The following is a 14,736-nucleotide window of genomic DNA, read 5'->3' as shown; positions in this document are numbered from 1 at the left end:
TGTTGTGAACGTTAACTTGTTTATTTCCAGCATTTATTATTTTTGTTTGATTTCTAAAATTTGCAGTTTTTGTTTACAGTTTTCATACTATGAATTGACCCAATGTCATCCTGAAGCATGGTGCTTTATAGCTTCAGTGCCTGCACTCCTTTTGTCAACTAATAGTTGACCCCTCACACCTCTAACCACTAATCTCTCATCAGTGAAACCTTTCTGGTCGTCCTCTATTTTATTAATACTGCTATGGTTGGTCCTCCTCTCAACTTTCCCCTCTCGCTCCTTCTAAGTTGCAATCTATGTTTCAATGCCTGGACCTTATCCCTTAAAAAAAAAATTACAGCACAGAAAGAGGCAATTCAGCACATTGTACTTGCATAACTTCCCACACTCTGTCCTTCTTTAACTCATTTTATTCCAGGACCTTGAAACAGTAGTCTTACTTCCGAGGCTCTCCCTCTTCATACAGTCAACCTTTTGCAACCCTGCTTTACCTTCTTGCTTCAACTTTGGTTACTTGTACTATTGACTTGACCCGTCACTCTAGTTTCTTAGTTAAACAAAAACTAATGCTTGCTGTAGGATTAGCAACCGCACCTGCAGCTCTGCTCTTTCATTATTTAAGACTTTTTTGTGTTTGCTGATGATGAGTCTGCTTTCTGAGGTGTTTTTCACCCTTCTTTGGTGTCCAGGCACAGTTGGCACCTTAGAGGACAAAGGGACCTGCTCCAGATGACAACCAAGGGCATGGTTGACCATTGTCCCTTCTCTGCCATAACCTGCTTCACTATGGCTGAGTGATCAGAACCTCTATGTGAAAAGAGTTATGGGTGTAAATTCATGTCTCACCATTACAGGTGTAAATTGTCAGAGTTGCAGCACCAGTTCCAATTTCTATTCTGAAATATCTTAACACTGTGAGGAAGCTACTGGTGTTATGATGGGTTAGAGGATGCAGCTTATGGTAGTACACTTGTGTTCACTGACTTGGCACTAATTGTAACGTGCTGACTAACCCAGTTTTATAAAAGTTCCATTTGAGATGTACACTGCCTTTTTTTGTTGTTTTTCTCACTGAGAATATATCACTTGATACTGATCTTGCTGAAGCATATCATTTGGTGCTTTATTAGATTCAGTCATATGGCAACCATCTCGTATTGTGGTTTCATTTTGAGAATGCCTTTGCATCAAGCCAGGTCTATGGAGGCAGCGATGAGGTTTATAAAACACATTTAGGAGATACTGATGCTGTGTGGGCAGCTGAAAATTGACCACCAAAGCAGGGACTACACAACCAAGTCACTCACTTTGCAGCGACTAGTCCATACATTTCCTTATAGCTTTGCAATGGCTGTATGGGGTAAAATGTTCAATTGCACAGCATAAGATTAAGGGGTATGGAATTACGGGAAGGATAACAAATTGGTTAGAAGGGACAAAATAGAGTTGGGGTTAAAGGCAGTTTTTCTAGAGTAATTGGAAGTGGGTAGTGGTGTCCCACAGGTACAGTTCTGGGGCCACTTCTGTTCACTACATATCAATAATTTGGATATAAGCTGAGTGGGAGTGGTGTCAAAATTTGCAGATGATACAAAAATAGGAGGTAGAGCTAATTCTTTAGAAGACCAAAGGAAGCTGCTGAGGAATATTGATGAGGTGGGGGAATGGGCTAAAAAGTGGCAGATTGAATTGAATGTCAGTATGAGATTATTTTGCTAAAAAATTAAGAGCATGAATTATATTCTGGTGCTGTGGAAGAGCAGAGGGATTTGAGGTACAGGTTTACAGGACATTAAAGGCACTATCTCAGGTTGATGAGGCTGTTAAAACCTAGAATTCAATTGGTAATTTTTTTTAAATCATGTGGTATAGAATAGGAAAGGGGTATCGATGAGCCTATATAAAACCTTAAAACCTCAGTTAGAGTACTGTGTGCTGTATCCCACACTATAGGAAGGATGATTAACTTTAGACAGGATACAACGCAGATTCACTGAGATTTTGCCTGTTATTTGTAAATACAAATATGAAGTGAGACTTAAAAAAATGAGTCTTTATTTTGTTGCAGCAATGTAAATAATAGAAGTGGGCCTAATTGGCAGCTCATCGAGCCGGCACAGGCACAATGAGCCAAATGGCCTCCCTTTGTGCTGTATGATTCTAAGTGTTTAAACTTATGAGAGGATGGGACGGGGTAGATAGAAGCAGACTGTTTTCAGTAGTTGAGGGGTCTAGAACAAGTAACCACAGATACCAGATTAAATGTATGAGATTCAGAACAGATACATTTCTTTACAGAGAGTTATGAGGCTGTGGAATTCACTTCCAATGTTAGTGGAAGAGGCAGAAACTGTCAACATTCAAGATTAAATTGGATAGGTGGATGAAGGAAAGGGGGGGGGAAAAGGGATATGGGAATGGGGTGGGTAAAAGGCAGCAGGCACATTCGAACACGACCACCTCCAAGTCCCCTTCCAAGTCGCACACCATCCTGACTTGGAAATATATCGCCGTTCCTTCATCGTCGCTGGGTCAAAATCCTGGAACTCCCTCCCTAACGGCACTGTGGGAGTACCTTTACTACACGGACTGCAGCGGTTCAAGAAGAATTGGTGCAGGAGGGAGGGCTTTAGTTTCCTGGATCACTGGGTCTGCTTCTGGGGAAGTTGGGACCTGTATAAGTCGGACGGGTTGCACCTGAACCGGAATGGGAACAACATCCTTGCGGGAGGTTTGCTAGTACTGTTGGGGGAGGTTTAAACTAACTTGGCAGGGGGAGCTATAGTAGGGGGTGATGCACAGCCAAATATAGAGGAAAAAACAAGTCAGCCTGGAAGGCAGGGCAAATATGTAATGGCACAAGGGAGTATGGCAAGGCTGGATGGCATTTATTTTAATGCAAGGAGTCTTGCGAGTAAGGCAGATGAATTGAAGGTGTTGATGAACACATGGGAGTATGATATTGTTGCTATCACAGAGACGTGGTTGAGGGAGGGGCAGGACTGGCAGCTCAATATTCTGGGGTATAGAATCTTCAGGCGAGACAGAGGCGGGTGTAAACAGGAAGGGGGTGTCGCAATATTAATCGAGGAGTCAATTACTGCTGTAAGGAGGGATGATATCTTGGGTTCCTCTAATGAGGCCATATGGGTAGAACTTAAAAACAAAAAGGGGGCAAGCACTTTGCTGGGAGTGTACTATAGGTCCCCAAACAGTCGGGAGGAGATGGAGGAACAGATATGTAGGCAAATCTCAGAGAAGTGTAGAAATAATAGGGTAATAATAGGGGATTTCAACTTACCCAATATTAATTGGGATAGTCAGAGTGTGAAAGGCTTGGAGGGTGCGGAATTCATAAAGTGCATCCAGGAGAGCTTTTTGAGCCAGCATGTAGAAAGTCCTACAAGAGAGGGGGCGGTACTGGACCTAATTCTAGGGAATGTAGCTGGGCAAGTGGTAGATGTGTCAGTAGGAGAGCATTTTGGTGACAGTGACCATAATTCGGTGAGATTTAAAAGGACAAAGATGGACCGGAAATAAAGGTTCTAAATTGGGGGAAGGCCGATTTTAATATGATAAGGCAGGATCTGGCCAAAGTGGATTTGGATAAGTTACTTGTAGGAAAATCCACATCAGAACAGTGGGACTCTTTCAGAAAGGAAATAGAGAAAGTACAACGCCAACATGTTCCCGTAAAGGTCAAGGGTGGGACCAACAAGCCCAGGGAACCCTGGATGTCAAGGGATATACAAGAATGGATTAGGAAAAAAAGGGAGGCTTTTGGCAGATACAAAGGACTAAAAACAGTGGAATCCCTAGAGGAGTATAGAAAGTGCAGGGGGGTACTTAAAAAAAAAAAAAAAAAAAAAAAATTAGGAGAGCGAAGAGGGCATGAAAAAACACTGGTGGGCAAAATAAAGGAAAATCCCAAGGTGTTTTACAAGTATATTAAGGGCAAGAGGATAACCAGGGAAAGAGTAGGGCCCATTAGAGACCAAAGTGGCAATCTATGTGTAGAGCCGGAAGATGTGGGTGAGGTTTGAAATGAATATTTTGCATCTGTGTTCACTATGGAGAAGGACGATATAGGCATAGAAATCAGGCAGGGGGATTGTGATATACTTGAACAAATTAATATTGAGAGGGAGGAGGTACTAGCGGTTTTAGCGGGCTTAAAAGTGGATAAATCCCCAGGCCCAGATGAGATGTATCCCAGGCTGCTGTGTGAGGCAAGGGAGGAGATTGCAGGGGCTCTGACACAAATTTTCAGAACCTCTCTGGCCACAGGGGAGGTGCCAGAGGACTGGAGGACAGCTAACGTAGTACCATTATTCAAGAAGGGTAGTAGGGATAAACCAGGAAATTACAGGCCAGTGAGCCTAACATCAATTGTAGGGAAATTATTGAAATAAATTCTGAGGGACAGAATTAGCCTCCACTTGGAGAGGCAAGAATTAATCAAAGATAGTCAGCATGGCTTTGTCAGGGGGAGATCATGTCTAACCAAATTGATTGAAATTTTAGAGGGGGTGACAAGGTGTGTGGATGAGGGTAGTGCAGTTGATGTGGTCTACATGGACTTCAGTAAGGCTTTTGACAAAGTCCCGCATGGGAGACTGGTCAAGAAGGTAGGAGCCCATGGGATCCAGGGCAATTTGGCATATTGGATCCAAAATTGGCTTTATGGCAGGAGGCAGAGGGTGATGGTCGATGGTTGATTTTGTGACTGGAAGCCTTTGTCCAGTGGTGTACCGCAGGGATCGGTGCTGGGTCCTTTGTTGTTTGTAGTGTACATTAATGATTTAGATATGAATGTAGGAGGTATGATCAGTAAGTTCGCAGATGACACGAAAATTGGTGGAGTGGTAAATAGCGAGGAGGGAAGCCTCAGGCTACAGGACGATATAGACGGGTTGGTCAGATGGGCAGAACAGTGGCAAATGGAATTTAACCCTGAAAAGTGTGAGGTGATGCATTTTGGGAGGACTAACACGGCAAGGGAATACACAATGAATGGTAGGATCCTAGGAAGGACAGAGGATCAGAGGGACCTTGGTGTGCATGTACATGGATCCCTGAAGGCAGCAGGACAGGTAGATAAGGTGGTTAAAAAGGCATATGGGATACTTGCCTTCATTAGTCGAGGCATAGAATATAAGAGCAGGGAGGTTATGATGGAGCTCTACAAAACTCTGTTTAGTCCACAGCTGGGATACTGTGTGCAGTTCTGGTCGCCACACTGTAGGAAGGATGTGATTGTATTGGAGAGGGTGCAGAGGAGATTCACCAGGATGTTACCTGTGCTGCAGTGCCTCAGCTATGAAGAGAGACTGGACAGGTTGGGGTTGTTTTCCTCAGAGCAGAGAAGGCTGAGGGGGGACCTGATTGAGGTGTACAAAATTATGAGGGGCATAGATAGGGTAGATAGAAAGGAACTTTTCCCCTTAGTAGAGGGGTCAATAACCAGGGGGCATAGTTTCAAGGTGAGGGGATTTGAGGAAAAACTTTTTCACCCAGAGGGTGGTTGGAATCTGGAACTCACTGCCTCAAAGGGTGGTAGAGACAGGAACCCTCACAACATTCAAGAAGCATTTAGATGAGTACTTGAAACGCCATAGCATACAAGGCTACGGACCAAGGGCACAGCAGTCATCATGGGTGACTTTAATCTACCTATAGATTGGGCTAACCAAATTAGTAACAATACTGTGGAGGAGGAATTCCTGGAGTGTTTACGGGATGGTTTCCTGGACCAATATGTCGAGGAACCAACCCGAGATCAGGCCATCTTAGACTGGGTATTATGTAATGAGAAAGGATTAATTAGCAATCTTGTACGAGGCCCCTCGGGTCGGAGCGATCATAATATGATAGAATTCTACATTAAGATGGAGAGTGAAGCAGTTGACTCGGAGACTAGGGTCCTGAATTTAAATAAAGGAAACTACGATGGTATGAGGCGCGAGTTGGGTAGGATTGACTGGGGAATGTCACTCAAAGGGTTGACAGTGGATAGGCAATGGCAAACATTCAAAGATCGCATGGATGAACTACAGAATTTGTTCATCCCAGTTTGGCATAAAAATAAAACAAGAAAGGTGACTCAACCATGGCTAACAAGGGAAATTGGGGATAGCATAAGATCCCAAGGAGAGGACATATAAATTGGCCAGAAAATGCAGTAAACCTGAGGATTGGGAGCAGTTTAGGATTCAATAAAGGAGGACAAAGGGATTAATTAAGAAGGGGAAAATAGAATATGAGAGTAAGCTTGCAGGGAACTTAAAAACCGACAGTAAAAGCTTTTATAGATATGTGAAGAGAAAAAGATTGAAGTCAAGCGTAGGTCCCTTGCAGTCAGAATCAGGCGAATTTATAATAGGAAACAAAGAAATGGCTGACCAATTAAATACATATTTTGGTTCTGTCTTCACAAAGGAGGACACAAATAACTTCCCAGAGATGTCGGGGAACATAGGGTCTGATGAAAGGGAGGAACCGAAAGAAATCAGTATTTGTAGGGAAATGGTGTTAGGGAAATTGACGGGATTGAAGGCCAATAAATCCCCAGGGCCTGATAATCTACAGTCTAGGGTACTTAAGGAAGTGGCCCTAGAAATAGTAGATGCATTGCTGATCATCTTCCAACATTCGATGGAATCTGGAACAGTACCCATGGATTGGAGGGTAGCTAATGTTACCTCACTATTCAAAAAAGGTGGTAGAGAGAAAACGGGGAATTATAGACCGGTAAGCCTGACATCGGTAGTGGGAAAAATGCTAGAGTCCATTATAAAAGATGTAATAGCAGAGCACTTGGAAAACAGTGACAGGATCGGACAAAGTCAACATGGATTTACAAAAGGTAAATCGTGCTTGACTAATCTACTGGAATTTTTTGAGGATATAACTGGTAAAATAGATAAGGGAGAACCAGTGGATGTGGTGTATTTGGACTTTCAAAAGGCTTTCGATAAGGTCCCGCATAAGAGATTAGCGTGTAAAGTTAAGGCACATGGGATTGGGGGCAAGGTATTGACTTGGATAGAGAACTGGTTGGCAGACAGAAAGCAAAGAGTTGGAATAAACGGGTCTTTTTCCGAGTGGCAGGCAGTGACTCGTGGGGTACCGCAGGGATCGGTCCTTGGACCCCAGCTATTCACAATATATATTAATGATCTAGACAAGAGAACTAGATGTAATATCTCCAAGTTTGTAGACGACACAAAGCTGGGTGGGCGTGTGTGCTGTGAGGAGGATGCCGAGAAATTCCAGGATGATTTGGACAGGTTGGGTGATTGGGCAGAAGCATGGCAGATGCAATATAACGTGGATAAATGTGAGGTTATCCACTTTGGTGTCAAACAGGAAAGCAGATTATTATCTGAATGGCAATAGATTGGGAGAAGGGGAAGGGCAACGAGACCTGGGTGTCCTTGTGCACCAGTCGCTGAAGGTAAGCATGCAGGTGCAGCAGGCGGTTAAGAAGGCAAATGGTATGTTGGCCTTCGTAGCAAGAGGGTTTGAGTACAGGAACAAGGATGTCTTGCTGCAGTTGTATAGGGCCTTGGTGGGACCACATCTTTAGTATTGTGTGCAGTTTTGGTCGCCTTATCTGAGGAAGGATGTTTTGCCATGGAGGGAGTTCAGCGAAGATTCACCAGGCTGATACCTGGGATGGCGGGAATGACGTATGAGGAGAGATTGGGTCGATTAGGCTTATACTCGCTGGAGTTTAGAAGAATGAGAGGGAATCTCATTGAAACTTATAAAATTCTGACAGGACTGGACAGACTAGATGCAGGAAGGATGTTCCCGATGGTCGGGGAGTCCAGAACCAGGGGTCAGAGTCTAAGGATAAGGGGTAAGCCATTTGGGACAGAAATGAGGAGGAATTTCTTCACCCAGAGAATGGTGAACCTGTGGAATTCTCTTACCACAGAAGGCAGTAGAGGCCAATTCATTAAACATATTCAAGAAGGAGTTGGATATATTTCTTAAGGCTCAAGGGATATGGGGAGAAAGGCTCAAGGGATATGGGGAGAAAGCAGGGACAGGGTACTGAATTTGGATGATCAGCCATGATCGCATTGAATGGTGGAGCAGGCTCGAGGGGCCGAATGGCCTACTCCTGCTCCTATCTTCTATGTTTCTATGCTGGAAAATGGGATTAGAATAGATAGGGCTTGATGGCCGGAGTGGACACGATGGGCCTCTTTCTGTGCTGTTTAACTCTGTGACTAAGGCGGCTCACCACCACCTTCTCAAGGGCAACTAGGGATGGGCTATAAATGCTGGCCTTGCCAGCGACACCCCCATCCCATAAACAAATAAAAATATGATTAGGACTATTTGCTCATGTGGCGGGTAAACGCAGATACTGACTCTTTGATCCAAATGGCATATTTCTGTGTTGTCACTTATGTACATATAGCCTTGAGACACTGCTTTCAGAGTGACGTCATCTCTCTTGGGTTTCAACATTTATGGTATTTTAGCTCAAATAAAAAGATAAGACTTTGCATTTTTATAAAGCACTTTACAAGGCCTCAGGACATTCCAAAGAGCTTCAAAGCCAATTAAGTATTTTAGAAGTGTAGTCATTGTTGTAATGTAGGGAAGTGCAGCAATCAATTTTGAGCACAGCATGGTCCCCCATAACTAGCAATGATATAAATGATCAGATAAAATGTTTGTGATGCTGATTTAAAGGATAAATGTTAGTTAGGCCACTGGGTGAATTTCACTGCTCTTCCTCAAATAGTGTCATGGGATCTTTTATATCCACCTGAGTGGGTAGATGGGCCCTTGGTTTAGCATCTTATTTGAAAGACGGCACCTCCAGCGGTGCTAAACTCCCTCAGCACTGCATTGACATATCAGCCTAGATTATGTGCTGAAGTCTCATGAATGGAGGGTTGAACCCAAATGTCCTCAAAGGCAAGAGTGCTACCTATTGGCAAGTCTGACGCATGACATTTAAGTAGCTCTGATTAGGTTTGATATTCTGATTCCATGCTGATAAACAGAAATGCTGTAGAATCGTGTACAATATATTTTATCCACCAATGGTGGCAGAGAGAATGATTGCTGTAGTAGTACATGGGTTAACATTCAAGATATCCCACATGGTGACTTTGCAATCTCAGCTCTGTCTTCGGGTCCGTGCTCTTAAAGTACTATCCTACAGGGAGAGCGAAGCATGTAAACGCAATGGTCAGGTTAACTTAGACTGCTTTTGTATAAGTCCTAGTGGTTAGCTGATGGGAGGTTACCAACCTGTCTCTTTGTCTCCCCATTTCCTTGAGCTATCTTCCAATTTTGTTCGTGAATTATGTAACACAATGGTAACCTTTATGACTGTGAATGTGTTTGTGATGTTAGCAAGGTGGAAGTGTGTTCAAAAGGTGCAGGTTCATGTTAGTCCGCACTTTAATGCTAATTTGGTCTCTTTTCTTTTTTCAGGGTGTTATTGACTACGTTTTCTATTCCAAGACTCTAATGAACGTGCTGGGTGTTCTTGGGCCTTTGGATCCTCAGTGGCTTGTAGAAAACTCTATCACTGGATGTCCACACCCTCATATCCCTTCTGACCACTTCTCACTGTTAATACAGCTTGAACTTCAGCTTTCCTTGCCACCATTGATGAATGGTGTGCATTTACCCAGCAGGAGGTAGTGGAGCCCTGTCCTGGAGGCACTGCCTGCTTTTATGGACATGTACAGTTGTAAAATCAAAGTATGAAGGAGTGAAGTATGGCTTGTAAAACCTTATTTGTTCTCTTTTTTAATGTATGTGTTCTGTATGTTTCTAGTATTGCTGTTTCACCGTTTATTTCACTGTATTCTCACTGAGGCTGGAGGAAACAAAAACTTACTTTAAAAGGTTTATTACCCAGACCATTGGAGACACTGGAGATCGCATTCTTTACAACTCTGAAAGCATTTTATCACAATGTTATGTGTTAAGTGTTTGTGTTTTCCTGTTGGATTACGCACCTAATCTGGCATTGAAACAGCAGCATTACATGCTTTGCCATACAGTGCCATTGATTTCTCTTCCAAAGACCGACAGGCAGAACACCTTCAGATGTTTGTTCTGAGCTTTGTCCCTGCCCTAGTTGCCTTGGATCTATTTATACATCTGCTATTGAAATTGTGTTGACTCATTTCACAAGTTTGAGTGAGAATTTGATATCTTTCCATTTGCCACCCTTGATTTCCTTGCCTGTCTCAATCATATATTCTCATGGTTCACTTTGTCTTTGGCGCTTCTCTTTTCAGCTTTTGATGGCCAATCAGAAGCTCCACTCATCTCTCTGGCCCTGTCACAGCTAAGTGGAATCTCTCTTTGGGTGATCCTGAGTGGTGAGGTAATTGAAGCCAAAGGGGGTTCTGTCCAGCTGTGGTTTGGTTTGACGTTTTTCTGCCTTTTTTTTGTTTGTAATGTGGTTCATATCTGGTTTTACTGAAGAAGATGCCCATTGCTTATTGATTTATAGAGAGAGAGACAGACAAAAGGTTCAGGGTTTCCAAACTGATTACTAAACATGTACTGCAGCTAATGGAAATGGCAATGGGCTTTGTAGAATTTAAAAATTATCCCATTGACCTAGAAATAAGGTTTTGGTTGAAAAAAAAATTGCTACTTGGAATGTTTTTCTTCCCAATTGAACTGGCAGTGACCAACTCCTTCCAGGGGGCATGGTGGTCATGGACATAGCCCAGTGCTGCTCCATCAGCCAGCAGGAGGCACAATTCAATGGAGTGATTCATCCGGACCAAATTTTCCTTTCCACAATGAAATAAACATGCAGTAAGCAGTGATTGAGGTGCATCAGAAATAATTTGGGCATGAAGTCAAGTAAAGCACCGAAAACATTACTGTGCTCTGAATAAGCACCATCTAATGGTCATTAATTTTCATGTTGTGTATTCCAACAATCTACTGCACTTTATAAAGAAATGGGTTTTGATTGGTGCATTATATAGCACATCAGTCTAATATGCCCCCAACCACCCCCAAAAAAATTACTGCATTTCAACAACGCACTTGTAGGATTAACTTATTTGAATCAGCAGAACAACATATCTTCTGATGTGTAAAATCTGTTTTTAGTTTAATATATAATGCTAGTATTATATCAGATAAAGTTTTCAAGTGGACAAGACCTATTTATAGAATTTACTAATGACCTCTTTTGATATCTATGACTGGATTCTTGACTTCAAGATTGTCTGAAATCTGAAGTTTTAAGTCAGCACTTTAATTCTACAGCCTCATAAATTTTTGAAAGGATGTCATGTTTTTAAGGACATGAATTATGGCGCAATATAAAGTTAATGAGCATGAAAGAGAGACCGGAGGCACCAAGTAAATTCTAAAACTTTTTTTGTTTTGCATTCTCCTCTTGGTGAGAGAATTTGAACTTTTTAGACCCTTTTAAATCCTAAGGCTTCATGTGCTTAAAATTCTTGTGATGACCCTGCTTCTTAAAACTTGATAACTTGGCTTCTTCCTTCATGCAATTCTTTTAATAACTACAAAGCAATATTATTTTCCCATACTTCACTCCCAATATTTTGTTCGATCTATTTGTATAAAATGGAATTTAAAATTCACCTGTAATGATTGTATATGAACTACAGAGGAGCCCATTTGCTGGATTTTTCGCTTTCTTTTTTATAATTGAAGAGGAAAACAGTTTTGGGGAAAGCTTACTGTTAATAGCTGCAAATTTTGTCTGCTTTCAATATAAATGAATCGAGACACTCTGTTGCAAGAGGGTGTTCATCAGGTTTTCTTTGCTTCTGTATGCATTTTTCCAGAGTTCCGATAACTGTACTTTAAAAATATATATATATATATATATAATTGAGGGAAAGAACATTTTAAGAAAAAATGAAATGGAGATGACGGCAAGTTTGCCGTGTGTGTTTATCCTAGTTGTTCAGGCAAAAAATAAAGAAAGCACAGTCAGATTCATGTATGTTTCTGTTATGTTTTTGTCCCTCGTTTCATAACGTGCCTCATTCGATTTGCTCAAGCAGCAACACTGCCCAAGCAAGCAGAGAAAACCTGACAGGCCTTCTCCAGGCAACTTTTAAAATTCTATACAATAAATCTGTTAAGATTTGTGAGATTTTATGTATAAAACCCCACCCCCACAGAAAAACAACTTAAAAACAGTTTTGTACAAGCTCTGTAATGTATTTAACTTTGGTGTAAGGAGTGTGGGACATTGGAAACCGCACCATAAGTCAGGTATGGCACAATGAGTTCTGAGACCAGCTTTATTCCCATCTCATTCCCAGCACAGCTTATCTTTTGTTTTTGCCTTTCTGTAATGCAGGAGTACTATCTTAGGCGACAAAGCCTGCATATGCGTAAAGATTTTTGTCACTTCTTGGGTATTGTGCATTTTGATGTGGCGAGATTTCCTTTCCTTGTTCAGTATCCTTCCCCCCGCCTTATCAAATGTACTTACTAACTCTGAATGGATTGAAAAGCTACTGAATTCCAGTCTTTCAAGGTTTCATATCACTCTGTACAAAAGCATGTATGTTGGATAATGTTGTTTAAAATGAAGTACGGGTCTCATGACTTAAGACAGTCACAAAAGGCAGGTTTTCGTAGTAGTAATTATATATTTCTATGAATTGGATATGCAGAGCCTGATATTCATTACACTGCAGATAACCAAAAAATGTGCTTAATTGAAACCATATTGCAGTACCATATAATCAGCTTTTAATTCACAGGTGCTTTTAAAGTTCAATAAAGGAGCATTCCTGAATTGACCTAATTTAAATGGATTTTCCAGGCCATTTCTTGGAGGTAATTTCTAAGTACCTCTGGCATTTTAAAATTGGATCAGACTCCAAGAGCAGGTGAAATATGTTGCACTTTTGTTAATTTGATCTAGATTAACTTGATTTATTTTGGCATACCTCTGCCTTGCTAATCCATAAATGAATCATTGAAAGCTTTGGTGGTTTTGTTGACTGATTATAGCTCCCCTCCCATGGCATTAGGGAAGAGACCAAGTTCTCTGGAGGACAAGTGGGTTCAGAGTGTTTGCATGTTGTACACCAGCTGTTTATTCTGTATTACAAGTTTTATGTTTAAGTACAAGAGTTGGTGAAATGATTCTTGTATAGATGTGCTATGCTGCAAACAGCTAAAAAGGATGTCTGTTGATGGGGTTTTTAAATTTGTTTTCTGCAGTTGGACTCTATTCTGGAAAGTGCAATCTCAAGACATAAATACTTAATTTAAAAGAAGTGAATTTGAACAGAAATTCCAGTTAAGTTTATAAAAAAAAAAAAATAGCTTGGTATAGATTTTGGGAGTGGACAGTGGGATTTTAGAGTGAGCTGTAGTTAAATAACAGTTACATAGCTTGGGGATACTGTGCATGTTTTTAGATGTTATGTTACTTGCAACACCAAAAATAAGAGTGATATGACTCTTTTTGAGACCTATGGTGCTTCTGTATGCAAAACATTGCCTATATTGTATTAAAGGATTATAGTTTGTAAATGTAGCAATGATTTAGTTAATTTTTTAAACATGAATCAAACATTTTCAGCATTTGACCACCTTTTTATTTTTTTTAACATCCTTTTTAAAAAAATAAATAAATAAATAGTTTTTGCTCTTAGAAAATTATCATGGTGGTTAATAGGAAATGAAAGTGGACTGTGTTGGATCGCCAGTGTCTGTTTTGGACCATTAGTCACTGGATAGTATTCATTTTCCTGAACTTTGAGTAGTCAGATGTTGCTTTTCTCTCTCTCTTCCCCATTCCCCTTCTCCCCAACAATGTTTGTGTATGTTGTTTCTTCCTGAATCCACTCTATGGGTTAAAAATGTGTTGGTTTAGTAAGAGTAAATTGCCTCTTGCTGATGTAGTAGGTGGTAATTTACTTGTACTAAATAAGTAGTAGGAAGTTCTTGGATTTTCACCAGCTGAAATTTTTTGCATTTTTTTTTTTTTAAAGTTGTTACTAGTCAAAAAAGTGAAAACCTTTAATTTACACAAGTCACTTAAGCATTTTGCATTATCCAATCTGCTCTAGACTTGTGTTTTGTTTCCAGTTATGGGGAATATACCAACCAAGCCAGTAACTGTACTCGCAGTCTGTCTTTAAACTTGTGGCAGCTCAGATTGGGGTGCTTCACTTCTACTACTGCGTGAAAGGTTTAAAAAGAACAAGTATTTTTCCCTATGGAGTTCGGGTACTGCTCTCAATGTATGGGGCTAAATTATGTCTGCTTGTTCCCTTGCACTTGTATTTTTTTTTCTTTTGACTGTAGGCAATAAATGGCCATTTGAAAATTGTTCTCTTGTGTTTAATGAGTTTTGCATGAAGCTGCATGGGAACACCCCCTGAAAGCTGGTGAGTTGCTTTTATTTCCACATTGCCATTTTATGCAAATTGTCACAGGAGGATATTCTATTTGGTAGTGTAAATTGGAACCTAAAACTGCATGTTTAACTTCTCATCATTCTGCTGCCACTGTATTTTTGCTGGTGTGGTGGACCAAAATGGCCACATGCAATTAAAACAGACAATTTATCTCCTTCATTTACCTCCAGATACATAATCCCCCAGGAAAAAAACCCATCTAGGGCACTATCTCTAACAAGTTGTGCTTTGACTGGTTAATGTTATTCATAATGCCTTGTGCTGACCTGTGCTGTTAATATTTTTTTCCCCCATGATTAACAGC

At 41.0% G+C, this 14,736-nt stretch overlaps 1 protein-coding gene across 1 annotated transcript in view; it reads left to right on the top strand.

Moving 5' to 3' along the window:
- cnot6l (CCR4-NOT transcription complex, subunit 6-like) overlaps positions 1 to 14,346 on the top strand; it is a 122,273-nt gene extending 107,927 nt beyond the window's left edge. Inside the window, exon 12 of the mRNA XM_085963182.1 lies at positions 9,466 to 14,346. Coding sequence (XP_085819308.1) covers positions 9,466 to 9,678 — 213 coding nt within the window. The 3' untranslated portion in view covers positions 9,679 to 14,346. The remainder of the gene's footprint in view (positions 1 to 9,465) is intronic.
- Positions 14,347 to 14,736: the final 390 nt, after the last annotated feature.

This window comes from Somniosus microcephalus, chromosome 2 (assembly GCF_052327205.1).
Source record: "Somniosus microcephalus isolate GS21.2 chromosome 2, FLI_Smic_1.0, whole genome shotgun sequence".
Lineage (NCBI taxonomy): Eukaryota > Metazoa > Chordata > Chondrichthyes > Squaliformes > Somniosidae > Somniosus > Somniosus microcephalus.
The sequence above is the reverse complement of the archived record's forward strand: the minus strand, read 5'-3'. Positions and strand labels throughout refer to the sequence as shown.